The sequence below is a fragment of the Brienomyrus brachyistius genome, chromosome 8 (assembly GCF_023856365.1).
Source record: "Brienomyrus brachyistius isolate T26 chromosome 8, BBRACH_0.4, whole genome shotgun sequence".
NCBI classification, from domain to species: Eukaryota; Metazoa; Chordata; class Actinopteri; order Osteoglossiformes; family Mormyridae; genus Brienomyrus; species Brienomyrus brachyistius.
Window position 1 is genome coordinate 22277310 of NC_064540.1, and position 27082 is coordinate 22304391.

At 42.4% G+C, this 27082-nt stretch overlaps 5 protein-coding genes across 5 annotated transcripts; 4 read left to right on the forward strand and 1 right to left on the reverse strand.

Moving 5' to 3' along the window:
• The first annotated feature begins 2072 nt into the window (after window positions 1-2072).
• On the forward strand, window positions 2073-3514 carry LOC125748110 (transcription factor HES-5-like). Its single transcript, XM_049023947.1, has 2 exons — window positions 2073-2223; window positions 2334-3514. Exons 1-2 carry the CDS (start codon window positions 2161-2163, stop codon window positions 2763-2765), a joined length of 495 nt encoding a protein of 164 aa, XP_048879904.1. The 5' UTR covers window positions 2073-2160; the 3' UTR covers window positions 2766-3514.
• Window positions 3515-8408: 4894 nt separating this feature from the next.
• Window positions 8409-10125, forward strand: LOC125748109 (transcription factor HES-5-like). Its single transcript, XM_049023946.1, has 2 exons — window positions 8409-8843; window positions 8954-10125. Exons 1-2 carry the CDS (start codon window positions 8781-8783, stop codon window positions 9383-9385), a joined length of 495 nt encoding a protein of 164 aa, XP_048879903.1. The 5' UTR covers window positions 8409-8780; the 3' UTR covers window positions 9386-10125.
• A 4489-nt stretch (window positions 10126-14614) lies between these two features.
• LOC125747652 (transcription factor HES-5-like) lies at window positions 14615-15790 on the forward strand. Its single transcript, XM_049023066.1, has 2 exons — window positions 14615-14757; window positions 14865-15790. The coding sequence occupies exons 1-2, from the start codon at window positions 14692-14694 to the stop codon at window positions 15276-15278; spliced, it is 480 nt and encodes a 159-aa protein (XP_048879023.1). The 5' UTR covers window positions 14615-14691; the 3' UTR covers window positions 15279-15790.
• A 2085-nt stretch (window positions 15791-17875) lies between these two features.
• On the reverse strand, window positions 17876-19471 carry LOC125747651 (transcription factor HES-5-like). The gene is made up of 2 exons (XM_049023065.1): window positions 18796-19471; window positions 17876-18688 (listed from the first exon to the last, which is right to left on the reverse strand). The coding sequence occupies exons 1-2, from the start codon at window positions 18859-18861 to the stop codon at window positions 18275-18277; spliced, it is 480 nt and encodes a 159-aa protein (XP_048879022.1). The 5' UTR covers window positions 18862-19471; the 3' UTR covers window positions 17876-18274.
• A 4875-nt stretch (window positions 19472-24346) lies between these two features.
• Window positions 24347-25438, forward strand: her2 (hairy-related 2). The gene is made up of 2 exons (XM_049023006.1): window positions 24347-24455; window positions 24580-25438. The coding sequence occupies exons 1-2, from the start codon at window positions 24402-24404 to the stop codon at window positions 24976-24978; spliced, it is 453 nt and encodes a 150-aa protein (XP_048878963.1). The 5' UTR covers window positions 24347-24401; the 3' UTR covers window positions 24979-25438.
• Window positions 25439-27082: the final 1644 nt, after the last annotated feature.

Below are 27082 nucleotides of genomic sequence, written 5' to 3' on the forward strand. Positions count from 1 at the left end.
GAGGTGGTCAAAAAGCTCCTCGGTGGCCGGGCCCCGAGGGTGGATGAGATTCGCCCGGAGTTCCTTAAGGCTCTGGATGCTGTGGGGCTGTCCTGGCTGACACGCATCTGCGGCATCACGTGGACATCGGGGGCAGTGCCTCGGGACTGGCAGACCGAGGTGGTGGTCCCCCTCTTTAAGAAAGGGGACCGGAGGGTGTGCTCCAACTATAGGGGGATCACACTCCTCAGCCTCCCTGGTAAGGTCTATTCGGGGGTCCTGGAGAGGAGGGTCCGTCGGATTGTCGAACCTCAGATTCAGGAGGAGCAGTGTGGTTTTCGCCCTGGCCATGGAACAGTGGACCAGCTCTATACTCTCAGCAGGGTTTTGGAGGGTTCATGGGAGTTTGCCCGACCAGTCTACATGTGTTTTGTGGACTTAGAGAGGGCATTCGACCGTGTCCCTCGTGGGGTCCTGTGGGGAGTGCTCCGGGAGTATGGGGTACCGGGCCCCCTTTTAAGAGCGGTTCGGTCCCTGTATGACCGGTGCCAGAGCCTGGTCCGCATGGGCGGCAATAAGTCGGACTTGTTTCCGGTGAGGGTTGGACTCCGTCAGGGCTGCCCTTTGTCACCGATTCTGTTCATAGCTTTAATGGACAGAATTTCTAGGCTCAGCCAGGGCGTTGAGGGTGTCCGGTTCGGTGACCTCAGGATTAGGTCTCTGCTTTTTGCGGATGATGTGGTTCTGTTGGCTTCATCGGACCGTGACCTTCAGCTCTCACTGGAGCAGTTCGCAGCCGAGTGTGAAGCGGCTGGAATGAGAATCAGCACCTCCAAATCTGAGACCATGGTTCTCAGCCGGAAAAGGGTAGAATGCTCTCTCCGGGTTGGGGATGGGGTCCTCCCCCAAGTGGAGGAGTTTAAGTATCTCGGGATCTTGTTCACGAGTGGGGGAACGATGGAACGGGAGGTCGACAGGCGAATCGGTGCGGCGTCAACAGTCATGCGGGCGCTGCATCGGTCTGTCATGGTGAAGAGAGAGCTGAGCCAAAAGGCGAAGCTCTCGATTTACCAGTCGATCTACGTTCCTACCCTCACCTATGGTCATGAGCTTTGGGTAGTGACCGAAAGAACGAGATCGCGGGTACAAGCGGCCGAAATGAGTTTCCTCCACAGGGTGGCTGGGCTCTCCCTTAGAGATAGGGTAAGGAGTTCAGTCATTCGGGAGTAGAGCCCCTGCTCCTCCGCATCGAGAAGAGCCAGATGAGGTGGCTCGGGCATCTGATTAGGATGCCTCCGGGACGCCTCCCTGGGGAGGTGTTCCGGGCATGTCCCACTGGGAGGAGACCCCGGGGAAGACCCAGGACACGCTGGAGAGACTATGTCTCCCGGCTGGCCTGGGAACGCCTCGGGGTCCCCCCAGAGGAGCTAGACGAAGTGGCCGGGGAGAGGGAAGTCTGGGTCTCCCTTCTGAGACTGCTGCCCCCGCGACCCGACCCCAGATAAACGGAAGATGATGGATGGATGGATGGAATTTTATACTAATTATTTTTCAGTAGGAAAAGTTGTATTGTCATTTGAACATAATGACTTTGACTTAATATCAGGAAAAAATATTTTTACCTGGTTAGCCATAATGAAATTAACTGATGTTTTTTGCCATCAATGAAATGGAATTAAAGTTCACATACTGTAGCACTGAATAATGCTCACAGAATTCTAGATACTCTAACAATTCAGTGATCTATGTAAGGTAATAATTTTAAGTATAAATACAAAAAAAAAACAAATAATCAAACGAACAAAGAAACTGAAAAAGTTTCTTATGTTTCTTATCACTGCTAAACCATATATGAAAGGAAGTAAACTCTTATTACAGGGTCAACACTTTCCCAGGTTCACACTGCAGCCTGTGCATCTCCCTCCTCAGTCCTCCACCCTCCACCTGTTCCCCTGAGACGTGACCATTGTCCTCCAGCAATAAGATCCTCAATGAGCATGTGGCAGCTCCACGTTCCTCATTGTCTCCTGCAGCTCATCCATTGGCTGCTGACTGTGAGAAACTCCAACAAGCCCAGGACTCACACATTCATATGTAGATCAGGGCCTATAAATAGGAGGCATGAAGCAGCACTGATCACACTCAGCTACACAGAGAGCTGCCCATCTCAGAGATACAGACATGGCACCGACAGTCACGGCAGCAGTGATCTATTCTCAGGAGCACCTCACTCTGGACAACAAGGTAAACTGACATTCCACTCCTGTTGTAGATACCCTGCATACTTATTTAACATCATTGATCTGACATTTCAGAACTGGATCATTAATATCTTTCCTGTTATGTTTTTATAGCTGAGGAAGCCGATGGTGGAGAAGATGCGCAGAGATCGCATCAACAGCAGCATCGAGCAGCTCAAGTCTCTCCTGAGCCAAGAGTTTCTCAGTCAGCATCCCGACTCCAAGCTGGAGAAAGCCGACATCCTGGAAATGACAGTTAATTTCCTGAGACAGCAACGCCATCACCAGCCAGTGATCACCTCGTCCTGTGCAGCAGCTGAAAATGATGGCTTCTTCAAGTGTGTCCAAGAGATTGTGGGTTTCCTGTCAAGGGAAGATGTGAAGACACAGTCCCAGATGAGACTCCTGAGGCACTTCCAAACCATGCAGCCTTCCTCTGGTAAAAGCAGGGCTGACAGTGACTCGTCTTGCCAAAGTTCACCAGCTCGTCATACAGCTATTAAAGAGAAGACACCAGTCAACAGCGCCCTCTGGAGACCATGGTGAACTCCAACAGACAGGAGCTCAGACAAACAGAACTGAACATGTTGATCTATGATGAGCAGTTGTTCTAAAAGTGTAGGAAGTTGTTTCTTCCCTTTCTCTGTATGAAGGAGATCTCTGGTACTATTTTATTAAGATGTTGTATTTTACAACTATTGCAAAAGAGGGGTTAAATATTTTAATTTCCCTGTGACATTTAGGGCATAGATGAATGAATGGAAATATTTTGATATTGAAGAGTTTTCATTTGAATGGAGTTCATTCCTGATACTGGCAAATTAATTTTGCTTCTCATTTCATGAAAAAACTTTCATGAAGAAATCAGTATTATGTGCATTGTTAATGATTTTAAGCCTACTTCTTACATATTGTAAGGTGATGTCACATGAAAATGTTTATGAGTAAGTGTATATCCACAATTCTTTGTGTGGGATTTTTAAAATGATTATTGTATAATAGTTTGTGTTATACTGACCAGTCAGAGTGACGTGTATATTACACTGGAGTTTTCATCGTCTCAGTGTCTACTGAAATTGTAGTGTGTAAACCACATGTGATAAAATGTCTTTTATAAAGACATTTACTCAATTGTGAGAGTAGTAAGACTGTCTTTGGAATATTTTCAAACTATCATTGTTCATATGTATCTCACTGTGTGAGAAGTGATTTCAGTTCCCTTCAGTGAAGGAGATGTTAATGTTTATTTTTCATTTCTCAAAAGATGATTTTATTAAAATAAATAGTCCATGTTATTCAATTGGTTCTTTGGCTCATTTCTAAATCACAGGTTACACAACAGACACATAGTATATTCAAACTAAAAAACAATCTACTGAAAATTACATCCTAATTAAAAGCCAGTAGGCTTCCGTATGGATTATTTCCATGTGGTCGTGGTTTCTCTAATGGGATCTGACACACCTGATCTAACTTATGGAGAACCTGCCCATGGCGTTAATTTCTGAGTACTTTAAGAATCTCATGTGTGGTTATAAATAATTTATTTCCCTCCTTGTTAGTTTAACACTCAGCTGTGTAAGGAAGTGTCACTTTCTCTAAGGTGATTTCTATCCAACACCACGGAGTCTGGACTGGACTAAAGGGACACCCAACTAGACGAGGAACACATGATGTCTTTGTGTGCGACAGAAAACCTGATGTTCACTCTATAATGAACTTGAACAATGTCTGGCTCAGCAGACTATCCCTCTGTGCCTGTGACCAGAAGGTTGCTGGTTTGAGCCCCCGCCTCAGCAAAATAATCACATGTCTTTGGTTCCTGGAGTACGGCCGTTAATTCCCAGTTCTAGAGGCACTGCATGCTAGCTGAGCATGCACTGTGACATAAAATGACACTGCTTTGTAAATGCAGATTTTGCAAGTTGAGTAAGTACGGAAACTGTGCTGCATTCCATCAGAAGGCAGTGCCGAGAATGATGTCACCGCTGAGTTAACCATGGTCCAGTACAAGAAGTTAAAAGTCATTTAGTGAAACCATGGACCTGTTTCAAAACAAGTTATCCAACAAGTTATCTGGCTAAGCAAGAAATCCTGCTTTCTGAAACAGGTCCCACTTCTAGCCAGGTTCATTGTTAGCCGTTGCTAGCAATATCAGTTGTTAATAATGCATTATATATATATATTTTTTTGTAAATACAAACATACCCACAGATACTGTTTGAATGACCAATTTAATGAAACACAAACAAACATAAGTGCTAATAAACATATCATTACTGCAGCTTTCATTTCCAGCTATGGTGAGCATGAAACATAGCCAGGGATATGTTTCCCAAAAGTATAGTTGCTAACAAAGCATGGTGCATGCATCAGCTGTTGGGAAACATACCGCTGCTACGGAGCAATGCTTGTGCTGTAGCATGAGTTATCATGGTGATATTTTCCGCTAATAAGAGAATGTGCATCGTTACATTGAGAGACCAGAGTTGCCCCTATTTATCCTCAAAGATATCCAGCTAAGCCTGACATCTGTCTTTAGGATACAGGGCCCAGAAATGTGACCTAATGTGACACATGAGGTGGTAAAGAAACACGTGAAAACCAACATGATTTGGGAAGTTAATAAATATACAACATCTCTTTCTGTGAACATTTTCCGAAACATTATTATATATGATACTCTAAACATGTTTCCGAAAACCACCTGATACTTAGCAAGAAACAATAAAGGAACCAGCGGGTGTCTGATGTTTCTTTTTAAACGATCCGGGGGGAGATTCAGCGGTATGAACCGGGGGACGCGTGAGTAGGATCCTGCCCGGCTTTCCCACACTAGTCACCCATTCATGGCTCTGTATTCTCATGGGGAGGGACAATGGAAGTGTGCCCTCAATGAAGGGGCCGGATAATAGTGTTTAATTGACATTCTCGGTAAGAACATCTGTGTGCGTTTCTCTGCGTGACACAACCACTCTGCTCAGAATAGCTGATTATAGGAGACGGCAAAGTGTGTCGTTCAACAGGTGTGTCTTCAATACACGCTGACATCACTAAAGTGCAAATGGTTTTTTAGTTTAACTGTATAGGTAGCCTACAGTGAAATGACACTGGTGTGAAAAAGCTATTACATACGGTAGGCCGATGTTAAGAAATGGAATTCAAATATTTTCAAATATTTTATGCGCGATAGTGGGAGTTTCAGAAGCATATTTTATCTTATCTGTATCATAACTCTTAGCAAAACTCATTGTTTTCATTCATCTTAGCAGAATGTCCAGAAGTCACCCATCTGTGTGCCATTCAGCACACAAAGTTTTCAAATTTCTTGTTTCGTTGTATGTACTGTGTAATAAATGTAGATGCAGTCATGAATAGGCTTTTACATGCTGTCCCTACAAAGCTGACTTTTGAACATGTCAGTCACGGATAATACATTTCAAAAACATGTTACCATGGTGTGTCTCAATATTACAATCACTGAAAACGTTTCTCAATTTATTTAACCTGACTTACTGGGGACCTGAATAATACATTGTGATGTATGAAATAGTTTGTAATAATTTGACCAGAGATATATGCCGAGAAGGTGAAGACCTCCCTTTTCCCGCCTCGGCAAACCCAGTCCAGATGGTCCTTTGGGCAGTAAGGCCTTGTTCCCCAGCCATGAGAGATCAAACACCATAGCTAATGTTATGTGTGATAAGACACACTTCTTTTGTTCCTCCACAGAAAGCAGTGAATGGACAGAGTGTGGGAAACAGGGGGAAACTCAGTCACACAGAGTCGCTGGACAGTGACCACAGACTCAGCTTGACAGATGCGCGTCATACCTGACAATGAAGTTCAGAGAGATTACAAATACACTTTAAGGAGAAAAATTTTGTTTACTCATTTCTAAAGCAAATCAGAGCTTTTTTGATTATTCACTTTTTTGCATAAAAAGTTTCAGCTGCCCTTTGCAAATATTATTTACAGGATGGATGGTCATTATTTCCCAAAGTTCAAAGCCAGCACTAAAATGACATAAAAATGTCGGTAACCCTCACATTTGGTGGCTCATGGGATTTTCAGCACACTAGCAATCCAGCAACAGCAGTAGATGGTTACTGAGCTGTATGTTGGTGTAATTCCTCTACATGATTATCAATCGATGCCAGTTATGGCTGATTGTAGTTAAAAGTATTCCATTGATGATATTTCCATTAGTTATTATTTTACGGATTTTTTCGATGTATTGACATATTTTTAAATACATAGAGCAAAGGTTGCTCATATTCTTTGTCATTGACTACTCTTATTACAGGGTCAACACTTTCCCAGGTTCACACTGCAGCCTGTGCGTCTCCCTCCTCAGTCCTCCACCCTCCACCTGTTCCCCTGAGACATGACCATTGTCCTCCAGCAATAAGATCCTCAATGAGCATGTGGCAGCTCCACGTTCCTCATTGTGCCCTGCAGCTCATCCATTGGCTGCTGACTGTGAGAAACTCCGACAAGTTCAGGGCTGCCTTTGCGTAGTGCTTTTAAAAACGTATCATGCATGTCTTGTTAGTTAGTGCTAAAGATTATAAGAGTGTATTGATTTACTACTGCGATTCACCTGGCTGGCCCTATGTGTGTGATTATAGAATATTAATCCACACCCTTCTGCTTGAGAATTCAACAGTGCCATGTAACAAAATACAATAAAAACTAGGCCTACTGTAAAACTATTTTTCAGTTTTAGGTGACAGTGAATGAATTACATATACACCAGGCATTCCGAGAGACGTGTGATTAACTCTCATGTATTCTCATTATGAAGAAATCTATTTAAAAAAAATCTTTTAACCTGTTTTTAGCAGATCAAAAAGAAATCATACAGGACCGATGTCACGCCCAGCTCGTATGATCCTCGTGTGTGCCACGCCCTCCTGATTATCCACGTGTGCTTCCCTGATCGTACCCAGCTGTGTCTAGTTATTTTGATCAGTCCTGTCTATTTCAGTCCGCGTCTTACCCCAGTTCCTCGTCTGTCATTGATGTCAGTCTGCGTGAGATGTTTCCTGCACCCCGTTATTATAATTAATCCCCATATTTCCCCGTATCCTGCCTGCCTTGCCTGTTTCCTGCCCGTCCACCACTCCCGTTAAACGGCGATCGTGACAACCGACTGTCTTGCACTATTTAGGTCAAAGAGTGCTACATTATTGTACAGGTGAAACTGTTTTGAATTGAACTCCCTTTTCCCTCCAAATGGACAATGATGTCATTGACTGCCTACTACACTGAGCACATAGCGTCCCGTTAAGTGTATTCAAGTCATTACACAGCTTTTGTAGGGTATTGATAGCAAAGCACTCAGTGTGGAAAGCTCTAGTCAGCTCTCAACTCACAACGACCATCATCCGCATGACTGGAGCCCCATCTTCAGCACTCCACTGATGATGTCAGCTTTCTGTCAAGAGGACATGCGTCATATTGTATTATAACATTTTGTTAAGTCATTAGTGAAATCGTCAGAATTACTGAAATATTTTTTTCCTTGAATACGTCTCAGTGGTCTTTAACAACATATAAAATTTCTTTATGTTACACTGAAGAAACTTTACTTAATGAAATGTTTTTAGTTTAAGTCATTTAAAGAAATTCAGACGTTTAATATTCACTCACAAGGAGTGTAGATCCTTCATATATACATGAGAAACTGCCGGATAAGTTAACTGTCATCTCTGGAATTAGAATGTAGCTTCTGCCCTTTACCTGGCTGGTTTCTGGTCATTCCCAGTGTCTCCTGCTTCACCTTGTTCTTCTGTACTACTGTCTTAGAAATTTTGAACCTGACAGCAACTTGTTGCTTAGCATAACCTTCTGCCAGCAGAACCAGGATTAAACCAGGATTAAAAATGCAGATTTGTTTATAAATATAGAAAGATCTCTTAATTTTTTCCTTGGCTGTATATGTATGTTACGTTGCTATGCTATGCTAAGTGGAAAGTAAAGCATTTTGTCCAAAAACATTTCTGATAAAATTAATGTAATCCCATCAACAACTTAGTCCTCCTGAAAAATCTTTCAGATCAGGTGAATTTCTGTGGACAGAGATGAGTTTTCTAGAGAAGTTTGGGACTGGAGGAGAAACTGCAGAATTACTAATCCATAAGGAATTAGATACAAAATATGTGTCAAAAACACACGTGTTCATTCTACTGATGACTTTGTAATTCTCACTGTTACTACTCACAACATCAGGCAACAGACCTGCTCTTGTTACAGGGTCAACACTTTCCCAGGTTCACACAGAAGCCTGTGCATCTCCCTTCTCAGTCCTCCACCCTCCACCTGTTCCCCTGAGACGTGACCATTGTCCTCCAGCAATAAGATCCTCAATGAGCATGTGGCAGCTCCACGTTCCTCATTGTCTCCTGCAGCTTATCCATTGGCTACTGACTGTGAGAAACTCCAACAAGCCCAGGACTCACACATTCATATGTAGATCAGGGCCTATAAATAGGAGGCATGAAGCAGCACTGATCACACTCAGCTACACAGAGAGCTGCCCATCTCAGAGATACAGACATGGCACCGACAGTCATGGCAGCAGTGATCTATTCTCAGGAGCACCTCACTCTGGACAACAAGGTAAACTGACATTCCAGTCCTGTTGTAGATACCCTGCATACTTATTTAACATCATTGATCTGACATTTCAGAACTGGATCATTAATGTTCTTCCTGTTATGTTTTTATAGCTGAGGAAGCCGATGGTGGAGAAGATGCGCAGAGATCGCATCAACAGCAGCATCGAGCAGCTCAAGTCTCTCCTGAGCCAAGAGTTCCTCAGTCAGCATCCCGACTCCAAGCTGGAGAAAGCCGACATCCTGGAAATGACAGTTAATTTCCTGAGACAGCAACGCCATCACCAGCCAGTGATCACCTCGTCCTGTGCAGCAGCTGAAAATGAGGGCTTCTTCAAGTGTGTCCAAGAGATTGTGGGTTTCCTGTCAAGGGAAGATGTGAAGACACAGTCCCAGATGAGACTCCTGAGGCACTTCCAAACCATGCAGCCTTCCTCTGGTAAAAGCAGGAGTGACTATGTATTGACTCATCTGAGTTCACCAACTCAATACACAACTATCAAAGAGAAGACATCAGTCAACACCGCCCTCTGGAGACCATGGTGAACTCCCACACACTTGAAACTCAAACAGAACTGAACATGTTGATCTATGATGAACAGTTGTTCTGAAAATGTAGGAAGTTATTTCTTCCTCTTCTGTGCATGCAGGAGATTTTTTTGTACTACTTTATTTGAATCAAATATTTAGTGTGCCATTTTGGCAATATTGAATTTAAATACTGGCAATGTTGTTAATTTTAACACTTTAACGTAAATGGTATTTTATCCCATAAGTTGACTCATCTACATCTTTCTGTTGTTCTGCATCATTCCTGAAATAAAAATGGTCTTATCATTTTTCTTTGTGTTTTTTCAAGTAATATTGTAATCTTTTTTAAAAGGCTACCTAAGTTATCAACCAGTTATGCTTATATGATTGCAAGAATATTTGTGTGTGTGTGTGTGTGTGTGTGTGTGTGTGTGTGTGTGTGTGTGTGTGTGTGTCTGTAACTGTATATCTATTCTGGATATGTTCATATGAGGAAAATCTTAATTATTTCAATGTGGTAATTGTTTTGTTGAATCTCATGTGCATGAGAAGTTATTTCCTTTCTCTTAATGTTCTTAATAATAAGAGTTGTTAATTTTAATATCCATATTCATATTCAACCTGTTTATCCTGATCAAGACTGTATGCTTGTATTTGTAAATTAAATTGTTTTCCAAATTAGTAATGAAAAGTTCACAAATCTCCCTTGTTTCCTTGTTCAACTTTAAACTTACAGAAATGTGAAATAAACCACATATTTCTGATGATTTTTTATTATTTATTTACTTGTAGAATTGCATTTTCTATAAAATTCTCAATTTCTAAATGTAAATCTGTATTGCATAAAGCAAGATATTTTATGGCATAATATATAATAATCACTCAAATAAAAACCCACGATAAGCCTGCATTTATTTATACTTAACAACCCATTCATCTAACAACAATTTCTACATTTGATTGTTAGTCTCAAACTGATAACAGTGCTAGATTTGATAAGTATTCTTTGGCTATTACTATCTTAAACACATTGCTTATTATCATGATTCCGTATATTTGTGTGGAGATCTACATTGATCTGTCACAAATCTCAGCGACTTCACGGAAACTAATCTTTCACGTGGTGGTTTTTGTCCAGCTGGCAGAAAGGGCTTCATAACAATGAGATCAAGCACCATAACTAATGTGATGTGTAACAGGACACACTTCCATTGTGAATGAGTGAAAGGAGAGAGTGTGGGAATCAGAGAAAAATTCACTCACACAGAAACCCTTTGGAACCGCTGCCGCTATTCAGAATCACACACCTGGATGATCTGGGTTCAGGAGGGAAAGTTCGGTTTCTCAATAAAAAGCTCTTCAAATTTCTATGAGGAAGCTGGTTCGTTTGTTTAGCCTGTGCACGAAGAACCACTGGTCATTTACAAATGCTTAGATTTTCTGACTTGAGACTACTGCCTTAAATAAGTCTAACTGCAAACACTGGAACTATGTGCGTCACTGATCAGGGTAAACATAATTTTCATAGATAGGGCTATGATTTAGGGATATATGCGCTTATCCGTTACACTCTATACGGCGCTCAGAGAGCTTTCCTATGGTAACACTCACCCCATCCCGTCTCACGTTACTGATGGTAACCATAGTAAATACCATCTTGGCTAGTTTAAAATCGTGCTGATGAAGTTGTAATGATTTCAGTTGAACTGCGTTTTCCTCTCCGGATGACCTGTTACGTCATTTGAGGTCTACAACTCAGAGGAGATGGGAACGCGCACAGGGAACGCGCTTATTTAATATTTAGTGAAAAGACAGTTTATAGCCAACAGAGGGCCCCCAAACCCCAAGGGCCCCAGGTAATTGATATGCCCCAGCTTGTCAAGTACTATTGTTGAAATTTATCTAAACTGCTTTATATTAAATTATAAATAAAAAACCAGCAACTTTATATATAATAAACGGGCAACTAACTAAAGCAGTAAAGCCTATTCATTACCCTCCAAACAATAAATGGAATAACAGTCATATTAGCTGAAGATAAATACGTGACGTAAAACTCGAAAGACCACATATGAGTTAAATGCAGAGGACACATTTCGTTCTGATCACTAAATTCTAAAAGCACTAGCTATGACTTCTGTTGCGACTTTTTCCTGTATAAATATTAACACCATTAACCACGAGCCTGTAGTTAGATGTCTTAACAATGCCCTTTGAAGTCGACGCGTGTGACAGTGAGATAGGCGTGGAAAAAGCAACACCTAGATATCTGCACCCTTCAGCGTAATTCTGTGGGACCTTGTAATTAGTGAATCTTTTAATATAACTGCAACCGTACTTTGAGAAACTCTCAGGAGACAGCAGTCGAACAGATGATGGTGGGATGCTGTCTTAATGTTCACTAAAAATTATCTTAAGGGGATCGTAACGTTATGGCATTCTAATGGATAAGATATTTTGCACATTTGATCGATATAACCCAGAATGAGAATATAACACGCGAACATTTTTGCAAAAAGCATGAAAAAGATAATCGTATATAAAAATGAATTGCAACTGCAAAATCAAATTTGTAAATCCGTAACTTGACCTGCAGGCAAAGATTTTTTAGTGCACTTCTACTGTGAGATGTACGACAGCAGATTCGCAAGCTGAGTTATCGATTCTCATTTTACTAGTGGTTTACACAACTTGTAGCCGCTAATGTGCAATCGATTTGTACACTGTCGGGAAAAAAAGCACAACGGTACAAAAATGTTCTTTAGAGTAGACCTTAAAAGGTACATTTACCTACAGCTATGGTACAACTGGCAGACCCTTGAGGGTACAGTAATTGACAAGTATGACAAGTAATTGTACCCTGAAAGGTACAAATTGGTGGTAGGCGTAGGTAGACGTTAACTATAACGTTATCCGGGATTCCAGTCGTTAATTCGTTACACTGTTTTTTATCAACGAATCGTTGCATTCATTCAGTTTTTTGATCCGTATTTAGAAAGCTAGCCGAGCACATATTGTACTCGCCCACTTACTCTTTATTTGTGCCTTCTTGTTAAGGTGATGTCGCTTTCAGCCCAGCTCCATAAATTTTCTGGACCTCATCAGAACTTTTTTTTGTCAAAACCCATCGGCCACTGGCAACGAAACTTGTTTTACTTGTTTTAATCAACGCAAGTGATTACTAAATATAATACAAAAGTTGTAAATGTACGAAATTTGATTCGTAATCGCAAACTGAATATCGCAAAATTGTAAATTCTAAAACGAAGATTGTACTCGTGATATTTAGACGACAGGCGCAAATAGGCGTACATCCATCCATCCATCCATCCATTTTCCAAACCGCTTATCCTACTGGGTCGCGGGGGGTCCGGAGCCTATCCCGGAAGCAATGGGCACGAGGCAGGGAACAACCCAGGATGGGAGGGCAGCACATCGTAGGGCACACTCACACACCATTCACACACACAGGCACACCTATGGGCAATTTAGCAACTCCAATTAGCCTCAGCATGTTTTTGGACAATGGGGGGAAACCGGAGTACCCGGAGGAAACCCCACGACGACATGGGGATCACATGCAAACTCCGCACACATGTAACCCAGGCGAGACTCGAGACACCCAGAGGTGTGAGGCAACAGTGCTAACCACTGCACCACCATGCCGCCAGTAGGCGTACACATTTTCCAATTAACTCTCAATATGAATTAGAGCTTCATAAAATTACGAGATCTACATGACGTTTAGCCTAAGTGCGAGTACTTTAGATGTAAATTTATCTCCATAATTAGTGCTGAAGAGCTAGCACCTACAGTAGGTTTATTAGAATAAAAGAGAGCTCCCACACAGCCTGCGATGAGACATCAGAATAAGAAGGGCGTTTATGGAGGCACGCTTCCTCCACGAGTGCGGGAACGGGTGCGGCGACGGTCCTGCCACCTTCCATCCCGCAATTACGTGGGAAGTGCTGCATATATGCGACAATAAACGACGCAGATAAGGCGGCATAAAACACCTTGAAATATCCTGAAAGCAATAAATCGACGTTCCCAGTGTTTTTTTCCCAGAAGATACAAACTGACGTGTAAACTGCGGGTACTGCCAGTAGGCCTATCACTCAAAAAATATATATTTGCCAAAAAAAGCTATATCTGATACCATTTTAATTTATGAAGACACATTTTGAATGCTTATTTTATAGTTAACACAAATATTTTGACAATCATCTTTTTAAAATACATTGGTGGGCAACTCAATTCAAAATTATATTTGATTAATAATACCTTCTGTTTAAGTGTTCTTTAAGAAACTGAACTTGTTGCCAACTATTAAGCTGAGGCAAGGCAGTCTTGAGCTTTATTTAATTGCTGGGTTCTGTTGAGGATAGTGTTCGCTGTATTGACAGGGGGACGCGTGAGTAGGATCCTGCCCGGCTTTCCCACACTAGTCACCCATTCATGGCTCTGTATTCTCATGGGGAGGGACAATGGAAGTGTGCCCTCAATGAAGGGGCCGGATAATAGTGTTTAATTGACATTCCTAATAAGATCTCTCTGTAGTCCCCAGAGAGGTACGTAATAGGAGATTTTATGAAGGAGGTCCATGTCTTATACCTGAACGTATTAAGATCTGATTTTTACAGTTTGATTTTTAAAAAGAATTTATGGACAAAAGGAAAATATTCCATGGGTCAGCAGTTTAAAACCTATATACAGCTGGGGGGTTGGGGGGCTAGGCAAGAATTCCTAAACCTGCTAATGATGAGAACAATTTTCTGGAGAAACACAAAATAATTTTCTTCTTATTATTATTATCTAACCCTGTTACGTTTGTATCCCACTGCTGTGTTTTGAGTCGGAAATAACATTTCAATGTGTGCAAGTCATGCTGGGAATGATTGGTATGTGACAAATAATAACTGAATTTGAAAATGAAGACAAGCATGTTTGTTTGTTCTTGTGTGGATAGTAAAATGTAAATATGGAGGACCTACTGTAGTGAATTCAGCCTCACTGTGTGTACTTTCTTGTGTCATAAAGATGGAACCACCAGCTTGACTGCCTTATCAGTCAGCATTGATGATATGAAGACAATTCCCCCGGCGAAGCAGCATGCGGCCAGTTAACCGTGAAATAATGTGGGTGATTCTTCTCCTATTGTTGTGAAGACCTCGCCCACTGCCCCCTGAGTGTGGGAAACCTAATCCTGCCTTGGGCACATGGCTTTGTAATGCAAATGCGGCTCTATAAATAGGAGCGGAGAGCCCTCAGTCAGAACACAATCACCCTGACTTCTTCTGAGACTCCTGACCAACAGAAACATGGCTCCTTACTCCTACTGCAGTGACGCTGCCAGTCTAAAGATGTCCGGCAAGGAAAAGAATAAAGTAAGTTTTGCAATAATTATGGCTTTTCTTGTAAGTTTTCTTGTAACTCTGGTGTGGTGTGTCTCTGTAACACAACACTAACGTAGAGCTTGTTTGTCCATCAACAGCTAAGAAAACCAGTGGTGGAGAAGATGCGCAGAGATCGCATCAACAGCTGCATAGAGCAGCTCAAGAAGCTCCTGGAGAAGGAATTCCAGCAGCAGGACCCCAACGCCAAGCTGGAGAAGGCCGACGTCCTGGAGATGACAGTGACCTTCCTGAAGCAGCAGCTCCGACCTCGGGCTTCTGTCTCCGCCGTCCCCAGGGCGCACAGTGAAGGCTACACCCAGTGCTGGCGGGAGACCCTCCACTTCCTGTCCAGCTGCAAGGGTGCCGTGCCCCTGCAGTGGCTTCACTGTCTCCATGGATCCCAGAGGGCCACTCAGCAGCTCTACCCCATGTCTCCTGCCAGCTCCACATGTGAACTGGTTCCAGTGAAGCAAGAACCTGGTGCTGAGAAACCCATCTGGAGGCCGTGGTAGAGCCACTGGGACATGAGAACCTGAGGGGTGGTCATCTGCCTCTCAAAGTGTAGGAAAGATCATTTCCACAGTGTTTAATTTGTGGCCAGTTTTTATTACCCAGTTTTTGTTATGTTGTCTAGCTTCACATTGAAATTCAGTGTTCTTGCAGTGCAAATGTACATTGTTCACAGAGAACTTATTTTAAATCCTTCATATTGAAGGAAAATGTTATCTTAATATATAGTGTATGTTGCTTTTTACATTAGTTTTGACAGCATGCTATATGTTTCCTTTAATTCCTACATTTTGTAGCTGATGTAACGTTAACTTCCATGAAGGGGGTGATAGTTAAAAATATTATATGCAGTTGTCATATTTGCATTCCATATTAGCTGTGTATTTCCGTGTATTGTGTTCTTAAGGGCACAGAGAGACAGCAGGGTAGCTGATTGTCAGCGGCTCTACTGTTCCCTGATTCTCACTGCTAAAGAATAAAACAGTTAAATGCCAACCAAAGCTGGACGTTTCTGCTGTTTTAAAGGGAAATGGCTGCATTGTGTCCTGTGACTTAAAACATGTTGGTCTGCATTTCGCTGGTTCTGCGTTTATTATAGTTTGCTTCAGGGACGTCTCTTCAGAGTTTCGCGAGAATTTAGGCACAGGAGACACCATAGGTTTGCCTAAAGGTACTAAAGGACCATGACGTCGCTCCCATGAACCAATGGGATCATTAATGTTATATATGATCATCCAATTAAAAACATGGACATGGGTTCATTCCGCACCTAACGAGTGTCGGGGGAAATGCCTGCCTGGTCATTCCATGCTCAACAATATTCTGCAACAGCACTTTGCTCTCAACTGTCCATAATATTATGTATCACAAATAAAAACACAATTGCGGTCGAAACACTGAAAGTTTTGCAACATTTACATTTTAAACATGCACTTGAGTGTAGGAAGATAAAGGTGACAGTGATCGTTGTTAAATTCATTATAAATGTTTTTATTCGCGTTTGTCATATTTTTGCTAACCAAATGGGATCACCACTTGCGGGATCATATTAAAGAAGATTATGGATTGATTTCTTGTGGTTAACAACACGCAACTTAAAATATTGTTTGGGATCAATAACATTATTACAAGAAAGAAAAACTGCTTGGAAAGGAAAATTGATTTAAATTATCAGACTGTTTCCTTTGGAGCACGTAGACAGTTCCTGGGGGATGTCCCGCTGATAAACCTCGCTCTATGTTACGTGATGACTGCTAACATAGATCATTTATCACGCAGATTATCCAAATTCCCACTTTTCTTTAACTATCATTCTCGATATTTTCAAATTGCATTCAATTTTTGTTAGTGCTGTATATATGACAATCCAGTGTGTTTACTAAATTTCCTTCGGGATCAGTATTCTGTCTGAATTCTCTCTGAAAAAGGCAACGAGATGATTTGGAATACTGGGCACGTGTTGTGGTGATATGAACATTTCTAATTCACCATCATCCATTACTTTCAACAAGTATTAACACGCAAAAACTACCGAATACCGATTTAACGTGTCGTTTTAAATTAATTTTAAAATAGTTCTGACATTAAAAGATATAAGTACCAGCCTTTGAATGTCACCGGAAGGAATCGGTTGGCAGTCCAGTAAGGAGTGTATAAATGGTTAGATTTTGCACCATTACCTTTAATGTATGATTTAATGCGGCACGCTTCCATTATTCAGATGATGAAAGGGAAGAATAGGAGAGAAGTGTGGGAAAGCCCCCAAGAAACCGGCCCCATACGTACGGCACTCAGCCCAGCCCATTATCGCCCATTATGCACATGTACAAGCTGTCCGGCTAAAGCTGAGCTGACAGCCCAAGAGCCGATAATCCTGCGACTTGGTGCTGGGGAACAGGTGCACTACACACCGCAGCACGGAAAGAGCGCAACGCCTTGGCAGTACGGGTTCTTTACGGTGGAGAGGACATTCTAAATGCGCTACAGATGCATTAATGATTTATAGAAATCATGATTTTCTCCATGTTACATACTTTTACGTGTAACAAGACTCGCTGGTTAACTACACATCAAAATACTTTAGTCTATAATGAATTTAACGGTGACAGCCTCGACTCTATCTATCTATCTATCTATCTATCTATCTATCTATCTATCTATCTATCTATCTATCTATCTATCTATCTATCTATCTATCTATCTATCTACGTCTTTGTAATAATTATCATGTAATTATACAGTAATTTTAAATGCACCTCGATTCAACTGGATCAACCACAATTTGATAAATGAATAATAAATGAAGCAGACACCTGATGCAACGAATTTCCGCATTTATACGCGCGCACGAGCGTCAAATGACCGCAATCCCTTGTTCTTAGACGCATATATGCGTGTTGAAATGAAAATAGTATTAATTTTTTACCCTTTTACGTAATTGTTTTATCATGTTTATGCACGTGCGTTCCACGTCTCCGTTAATTCGAGTAGTTTTATGATCGAGTGAAATAAAGAAGAGCAGCGTTTACGTGACTCGGGATTTTTCTCTTTATTATAAAAGAAAAATTGACGTTTTTAGAAAAACATTTTCATATTTGATGGATGATGAAACATACAACATTTTGAGTTGCCTAAAAGCGTCAGAACACATATTCTACCATCAAAAATAAAAAAGTTGCCTCACGTTTCGTAACGTATACAACTGAAAGGACAAGCAGTACCTTCAAGAAAAACTTTTGCTGCACAGCAGCCATACATGTTTAGATTCCCCAATGATTCATCACACCATCATTGTAAGGGCAGATTTTAACTCATATAAGAAAACAAAACGACACAATAATCTCCTTTGAGAAGAAGCTACATAAAAATAAGTCTGTTACAGACATACACATCCTTCAATATAAAGGAAATCCCCAACATATTAAACACTGTGGAAATGATCTTTCCTACACTTTGAGAGGCAGATGACCACCCCTCAGGTTCTCATGTCCCAGTGGCTCTACCACGGCCTCCAGATGGGTTTCTCAGCACCAGGTTCTTGCTTCACTGGAACCAGTTCACATGTGGAGCTGGCAGGAGACATGGGGTAGAGCTGCTGAGTGGCCCTCTGGGATCCATGGAGACAGTGAAGCCACTGCAGGGGCACGGCACCCTTGCAGCTGGACAGGAAGTGGAGGGTCTCCCGCCAGCACTGGGTGTAGCCTTCACTGTGCGCCCTGGGGACGGCGGAGAAAGAAGCCCGAGGTCGGAGCTGCTGCTTCAGGAAGGTCACTGTCATCTCCAGGACGTCGGCCTTCTCCAGCTTGGCGTTGGGGTCCTGCTGCTGGAATTCCTTCTCCAGGAGCTTCTTGAGCTGCTCTATGCAGCTGTTGATGCGATCTCTGCGCATCTTCTCCACCACTGGTTTTCTTAGCTGTTGATGGACAAACAAGCTCTACGTTAGTGTTGTGTTACAGAGACACACCACACCAGAGTTACAAGAAAACTTACAAGAAAAGCCATAATTATTGCAAAACTTACTTTATTCTTTTCCTTGCCGGACATCTTTAGACTGGCAGCGTCACTGCAGTAGGAGTAAGGAGCCATGTTTCTGTTGGTCAGGAGTCTCAGAAGAAGTCAGGGTGATTGTGTTCTGACTGAGGGCTCTCCGCTCCTATTTATAGAGCCGCATTTGCATTACAAAGCCATGTGCCCAAGGCAGGATTAGGTTTCCCACACTCAGGGGGCAGTGGGCGAGGTCTTCACAACAATAGGAGAAGAATCACCCACATTATTTCACGGTTAACTGGCCGCATGCTGCTTCGCCGGGGGAATTGTCTTCATATCAGCAGCACTGACTGATAAGGCACACGGGTGATTTTGTTACCTGAGGGTGAAATATCACAGCGTACACTCTTTCCAGCAGAAAGAAAGACGTTTAATTTGATGCGACTCAGTGAAAATATCTACTTGTCTTAATGGAGTGAAAGTCACTTTGTTTTAGATGCTATGGTCAAGTGACATAATATCAATGTATTAGGGTACAGTAATAGGAAAAAAATGTGCTGTTAAAATATACTGCAACCTGACATGTCAGAAATGTGCACAGAATCTCCCATTTTCACAACTCTGCAACTGTCTGCAATAATTCCCAAAATATTCATATGAAGATACATGCACGCATGCATGTACACACACACACGCACGCACACACACACACGCACGCATTCCTACTGGGAATGTCAATTAAACACTATTATCCGGCCCCTTCATTGAGGGCACACTTCCATTGTCCCTCCCCATGAGAATACAGAGCCATGAATGGGTGACTAGTGTGGGAAAGCCGGGCAGGATCCTACTCACACGTCCCCCTGTCAATACAGCTGACCTCCATCCCCAGCCCCCGCCCCCAGCCTAGACAGGAGCCTCTTTCATCCCACTGTTCTGATCTGAGTCTGGCGTACCCCTGGGCGCGTGTGCGCTCGCTCTCTGAATCACTACCCTCACCTGTTCCACCGGGCTCTCCCACGCTCGCTCGCTTACGGCTCCAGCCCCTTCATTCCCCAGAGGTGCCTACTAACATATGCCTTCCGCAAAGCTTCGGTTCCCGAATCGGAGATCTGCTAATGGACCTACAACAGGGAATGCAGGAGCTCTCCTAAGCTGGGTCTGGTTTGGAAGCACCAAGATTCACATTGCGACACCTCCATTACACTACTACGTGTCTATATTCCAGGACCATGCAGGGCACAAACGAATGCAGTAATATCGTCATAGCATTTCTTTTCATACATTATATTTCAAGGGCATTATCTACAAATAGTATATATACTGTAGACGACAATAATAATAATACATATTTTATTACATTTATTATAATAGTATTATTATCTAATAATAATATTATTTTTATGTTGTTGTTATTGTCTGGGGTGTATAAAAAGAGTTGAATTTCAATTTCATTGTTGTTGAATCTTCACTACTGCAACTGAACAAATTATAACTATGTAATAAAAGCAATAATATCCAATCATTCTAGTGGTTATGATTGTTATAGTTACTGTACATATTGTGATATAACCAAGACTATATATGTCTAAAAAAAGTGTGGAAGAAATGTCCCGTTTTCACAAATATAAATGACTCAAAAGTAATTGTACGTCAAATATGTTTAAATATTGGTGTCACACCCTCATCTGCTCTGGTTTTGTCCAGATGTTGCAACTGCATCACGTCGTTTGGACATTTAACCCCCTGTGCTTTCACCTTCATTTTGAAGTCTTGCTTCTGGTTCCAAAATTTGAGCATTAGTTCTAATCTCTGGGTTTCCCATGTATGATGTTTCTTCTGTGTGTTTTACCTGAGATTTTGAATTACCGAGGAATGTCTTGTTTGGACCTAATTGAGCAAACCCTGCCTACAGATTTTGACTGACAACAAACTCCACTCCTGAGTCTCCATATGATAGAAATCTTCCAATATTACAACAGGGTTTATACATTTACAACTGCATGTAAAATTATTCTGCATTTTAAATAGTGGCTAATTTTAAAAACGTTTTAAAAAACGGATGCACTTCTGGAAAAAACTTAGATGAATGGCAACGCAGGCAAGTATTGACTCACAATGATAGGATTGTGTGAATGTTAAGCATGAATGTTTGTGTTCCTAATTAATATTAAAGCAAAAGTAAAGTTCAGTGGGTCTTTGAGTTACTTGAAAAATGACCGGCCTGCCCAGGACCAGATGCCAGAGGAGCATTTTGGAGGGAAAACATCTCTAAGAATTCCTCTGTTTCTCTTTCTTTTTCTCGTCTCTCAGAAGACTTGTCATTTTCCAGCGGTGAATAGGTCCTCAGCGCTCGGCTGAAAGCCCATTGTTCGGGGCATTCCAAGGTAGACATTCTCCTTCATTCATGGAGAAAAGAAAAAGAAAAAAAGCTACATCTCCATCACGAAAGCTTGCCATAAACAGTCCTCGGTGGCAAACGCCCCCCACCCCCCTCGCCACCCCCCCTGTTTAAACGCAGCCCGGCGAGGAATGCGTGAGAGCTCAGGTCTGCTCCCTGTTCCCACACCGCAAGCCCATTCATCGCCGCTCAAAAAAAGAGGGTCCTGCCCCCCAGCCCCCGTCCGTCCGCAGGAATCCACCGTTGCTCCTTGTGTCCCTCTATCAATGGGCCATCTGGACCACCACACCACGACCTGACTTGATATTTGCTGCACACCTCAGATAAACTAATAGGTAGGCCACAGACTACTTAACAAACATTTCACTGTTCTAATAAATGCAGGAATTCTTTTAACCCACTATACTGACCATCTATAATAAGATTAAAAACCATATGAATAATAATCTATACATGCTGTACCTGCTTAGGTTTTCACCAAGCAGCGTAGGGCAGGGTTTCGCCCTGGCCAGGATGCCAGTCCATCGCAGGGCATACAGACACACAACCTAACTGTATATCTTTGGACTGTGGGAGGAAATCTATAGCACATGAAGAGAACTGGGAAATTCTATACATGCTAAGAGGGAGTGAGACTGAAATCCCCAAGTGTAATATATGAGGTAACAGTAATATAGTACTGCTTACTGAGTTATTGTACTACCATATTAAAAAATACTATTAGGAAATATGAGCCAGAATAATAGCTCTATCACATACCAGCCATATGTCTTTTTTAGAATCGCAATATTGTCAAAGCATTTTTGTTTTGTTTTAGATAAATAAATGGTTCGACTACAAATATCTTATTACAAAAATGAAATCTTATCCTTTTTTAAAAAAACCTGCTGAAAGAAAAGACCTAAAAACCTTTATTTGGAGCCCACCAACATGCCCCGGTCACCTACATCACCAAATCCTGGTGGTTGGGGTTGGTTTAGAGGTGGTGGTGGTGGGGGGGTTCAAAGGAGCCTTTGAACATGAGTCGTTTCCCGCCTTGCACAGCTTCCCGCGGACCTCATTGTGAGGGCAGGCGGCACATGACGGCAGCACCGCCCACGTCAAGGGGAGGCTCCGGCACTCTCCGGGATGAGGGGTCAGTCGTTTCCCAGGTCGAAGGCGCCCGCCAGCCCCCTTTCCTCACGCGTGGCGCCAAACACCTGCCTCTCTAAGCGTGAGCCGCCATGGGCGGGCGGCAGAGTCAAAGGCTGCTTCAGCAGCAGGGTAGGGAGGCTTTGTACCCCCACAAGTCACTGCATGGGGAGGGAGAGACAGAAGTGACTGTGGGAAACTTGATTCAGGCTGAGCCACACACATATTTCTGGTAATCCTGAATCTTATTTTGTTGCTCCTCTGCCAGCAACCATACTTGGGCACCAGAATATAAATATGCACCAGATTTCTCCCTGCAATATTCTCTATATCACTTTACAAACATCCAATCAATCAAACCCAGTTTTTTTTCCCTTTGCTATTGAACTATAACTTTAACAACAAATTCATGGGAGCGTTTGAGTTTTATGAACTACTTTGTTTGGTGCAACATGGGATAAACTCGCTTTAAGCGAGGATCCTCAATCTCTACGCGGACAAATGGGTCTGTGGCAATTAAGGCTCTTCTCTGTCTCGATTGAGATGGAAAAAAAACTATATAGGCTATGTTTTTAAATACCATGTCTGGGGTAAAAATTGCATTTTAATCAAAATGTCCATCAGAAATCTATACAGTGTTTATCCATGGATTTAAGACCTGTTTTCTTTAAGCATCTTGTCGCGAAAGAGAGAAAATAAAGTAATAAAAGACATGAAATAGCTCGTTATGTACAGAGTAACCCAGAAAGGTTTGTACATGCTGAGGCGTGAACGTTGGTTACTTTAAGGGCAGGGATGGATAAAAGGCAGAGGTCAACATTGATATGCAGCGGTTTCCTCTAGAGACACTGGCGGATTGCGCTCCGCTGTCCTTGGGCTGCCAAGAGAATCGCGACTCTTTATAGTACAAAACGCATTGCGCAAAAGTGTTTACTGTGGCGGCAAAAGACTTTCCAAAAGGAGGTGGGGGTGGAATTTGGTCGTTGGTGTTCACCTTTGATGACAACAGCAAGCACACACTTGAAAAGGTTCCCGCTCGCAGAAGCCAGCTGCTCTTTTGAGCCGCCCAGAGTCCTGCTCCACTTTCCCACAGCGCGTTTTCAATGACAGCACAATGGAAGTGTGCCGTGTTCAATGCTGCGTTCGCAATGGCCGTCCATTTAGTAGCCCCTTCCCAAAAGGGCCATCTGGTGAAGTATCATGTTAATACAAGTTTTCTCCAACTGCTAGAATCTGAAAGCCTCTATAACTCTAGTTTATAAATCCATCAACCCCCCACCCCCCATCCGTCCTTCTAATCCAAGAGCTCATCCTGGTCTATTATAAATATACCCTATTTGTGGGACGTTTATTTTATCTCACATTTCTTTGCATTATAACGGCTTTTTGCATGAAACATCGCATCTGGCAGTCCCAGCGGCCAGGTGTTTCGTTTAATTTATATTGTGATTTTAACTTTATGAGGCATATTAATAGCTTTATATGATTGGCATTGCTTCGATTAAACGCGCCGTTCTATACGTATTATTTGTATTAAAACATTTGCAATATTTTGAGTTTAAATACTTGCTACCAGATGCTGAAACATCTGTAATCATGCGCGCCGCGTTTCTTTCACCGTCATCTGTCAAATGCCGCGGAACCATTCATGCTGAATAATATTGCCGGATCATTTTTTCCCCCTTTTCCCGCCTTCGCCCTAATCCCGTCTGTTTTCACTGAATGGTGCAACGTGTCGTCTTGGAATGTAGCTGTAGGAAAATTGGCCATCGGCGGGGGGTGGGCTTGAGGTGGTCAACTATTTCCCAGAAACGACACGATTCCACGGGTGCTCTCTATTATCACACACACTCCACCTGTTCATGCGGACAGCACTTATTGTCCCAAGGCAATATGCTGTCAATTTAGCATGAAGCGGTTGAAGCCTCCTCTATTGTCCCTAGAGGCTTTCTGATTGGCTGAAGACTGTGGGAAACCCCAGCCTGGCTCAGACCCACAGTTCCCGTCGCTGACCGCGACCTATAAATGGCGGAGGCGGCGCCAGCTCGGAGCAAACGGCGTCTCCATTAGGTGTGTGATCGCATCCGCAGAGATCCGCGGCGGCGCTATGGCTCCCGTCAAAACTTGCAATACTGGTATGACCACGAAAGAAAAAACCAAAGTAAGGCTTGCCGATATGTCAATTTGGTTTTTTAATATCATGCATTATTATTATTATTATTATTATTATTATTATTATTATTATTATTATTACTGGTCTAATCTCACCTTGTTCATTTTTGTAGTTAAGGAAGCCGGTTGTGGAGAAGATGCGCAGAGACCGAATAAACGGCAGCATTCAGCAGCTGAAAGCGCTTCTGGAGAAGGAATTAAAAGAGTCGCAGCTCACTTCCAAGCTGGAGAAGGCTGACATCCTGGAAATGGCAGTGCTTTACCTGCGGGACAACCTGCGCCCGGCGGCTCCGCGGCACAGCTACGCAGACGGCTTTGCCAAGTGCTTACAGGAGACGCTTCGCTTCCTATCGGCGCACGACCGCCTTCCGGACTCACGCCGCAAACTGCTGGAGCACTTTCATCCACAGGAGCGCCGTGCGGACAAATACCCCGCCGGTCCCGATGCGCCTTTCGCCGCCGTGCACTCGTGTAGCGCTGGCGGGCCTGACAGGTTGTGGAGACCTTGGTAAACTTTTTAAATGAAAAACAAAAACAAACCCGAGGCTGTGCTGGCTTTGTATACGGCCTAATTGCAATTAAGCCGGTGGCACACCCTCTTACAGTAGGAATTATATATGTTCCCGTTTAATTTCTAACCTCTGTAGGCAAAACTTGTCATGACAGCTAATATTCTGTATAGAATACTACATTTCCTGTATATACTCGCATTTAATGCTTTATTAATTTAACTTCCGTGAAGATTAATTCTCTTTACATATTGTAAATGTTGTATCGTCTTCTCATGTTGTTTCTGAGTGAGGAAGATGTTTCGCACCGACGGGTGTCACAAGTTCGTTTTCTGTAAAACAGTTTTTGGATTTTGTAGTAGATCCTCTTACTTACTTGTAATAATTAAAAAAAAACTCTTTGTATTTATCAAATTGATAGAAATTCATTTTTCTTTTCCTTCATGAAATCCTGTGAATAAATACATACTTTACAAAAAGAGTATTTCTGTGATTTATGTCCAATCAATAACAAAGTACTGGTAACAAATAACAAAGGAAGCGGTTAATTTTCACGCAATGCTATTTTAAGCAATATTAATAGGACAATTAAATGGAATATTTAGCATATTAATTGATTTAATGATGTACTCTTAACTCATTGCTTTAACATTAGAAAGGATGTATGTGGCTGACATTTTTAACGAGCTTTCAGGATATCAGAATCCTTAAAGTAACCGCAAATCAATAGGCCTATACGACTTAAATCAGCAGAATGTATGGTTTACAATAATCCAGCCACAAAATCGCCTACAACGTTGCGAAACTAGAGTAATTAAAAGCTGTATAAAAGCTGAAACTGGTATTCCACAAGCACGTCAAAAGGTTTGATAAACATGCAAGATTATATACATATATATATATATATATATATATATATATATATATATATATAGATAGATAGATAGATAGATAGATAGATAGATAGATAGATAGACTGTGATACTACTTATTCTGTTTAATGGTTTGAATTATGCGTACTGTAGACTTTTCCAAAGGGCCCCTCAGAGACTGACAAACAGCTGCTAACCAGAGTGGACGTATCACTTCTTCCAGAACACCCTTGTCACATTGTAAATAGTGTTCAGAACCTGCAGGGACAGGGAACGAGATCTGAAGTGTGTCGTCTGCTCTCGGGCCAATAAAACAGTGGTGAGAAACAGCAGGGCAGTATAGTGTTACCTGGCAGCAGCATCACCATGCTTTGATCTGGGAGGGAGACTGACCACCCCCAGACTGGCTCGGCATGTGAGAACCTGGGGGGGGGGCTTAACTGCCTTAACAACCTGCACCTCCAGCTCACGTCAAAACCAGGCAGTGTGAAAACTCCTGGTCTCACCTACCACCCCTCCCTCAATATACAGGGAAAACAGATCTCACATTTTTCAGTTAAGGGTGCTGGATTGACATTAGCAATTATGCTACATGCTGAAATGCATAACTATACACAGCTAATGTATTATTAAATAAAATGTATTACTTCTGCATAAAAATTATTCATCCAGGATCTGAATCAGAAATATTTCTATTTTATACTAAGTATATTAGACATGGGGGCGGCATGGTGGTGCAGTGGTTAGCACTGTTGCCTCACACCTCTGGGACCCAGGTTCGAGTCTCCGCCTGGGTCACATGTGTGCGGAGTTTGCATGTTCTCCCCATGTTGTCGTGGGGTTTCCTCCGGGTACTCCGGTTTCCCCCACAGTCCAAAAACATGCTGAGGCTAATTGGAGTTGCTAAATTGCCCATAGGTGTGCATGTGTGAGTGAATGGTGTGTGAGTGTGCCCTGTGATGGGTTGGCCCCCCATCCTGGGTTGTTCCCTGCCCCGTGCCCATTGCTTCCGGGATAGGCTCTGGACCCCCCGCGACCCAGTCGGATAAGCGGCTTGGAAAATAGATGGATGGATAATAATAATATTTTGCTCAAGATTTAATATATTGTTTTCTACTTGTACCTTGCAGGTGGATCTGACTGCAGTTTCCTCCTAGTTACAGGGAACTTACTTCCTGGTTACAATACCAGCCACACTGAGATATGCCAGATCTAGGGATCAGTACCCATAGCCC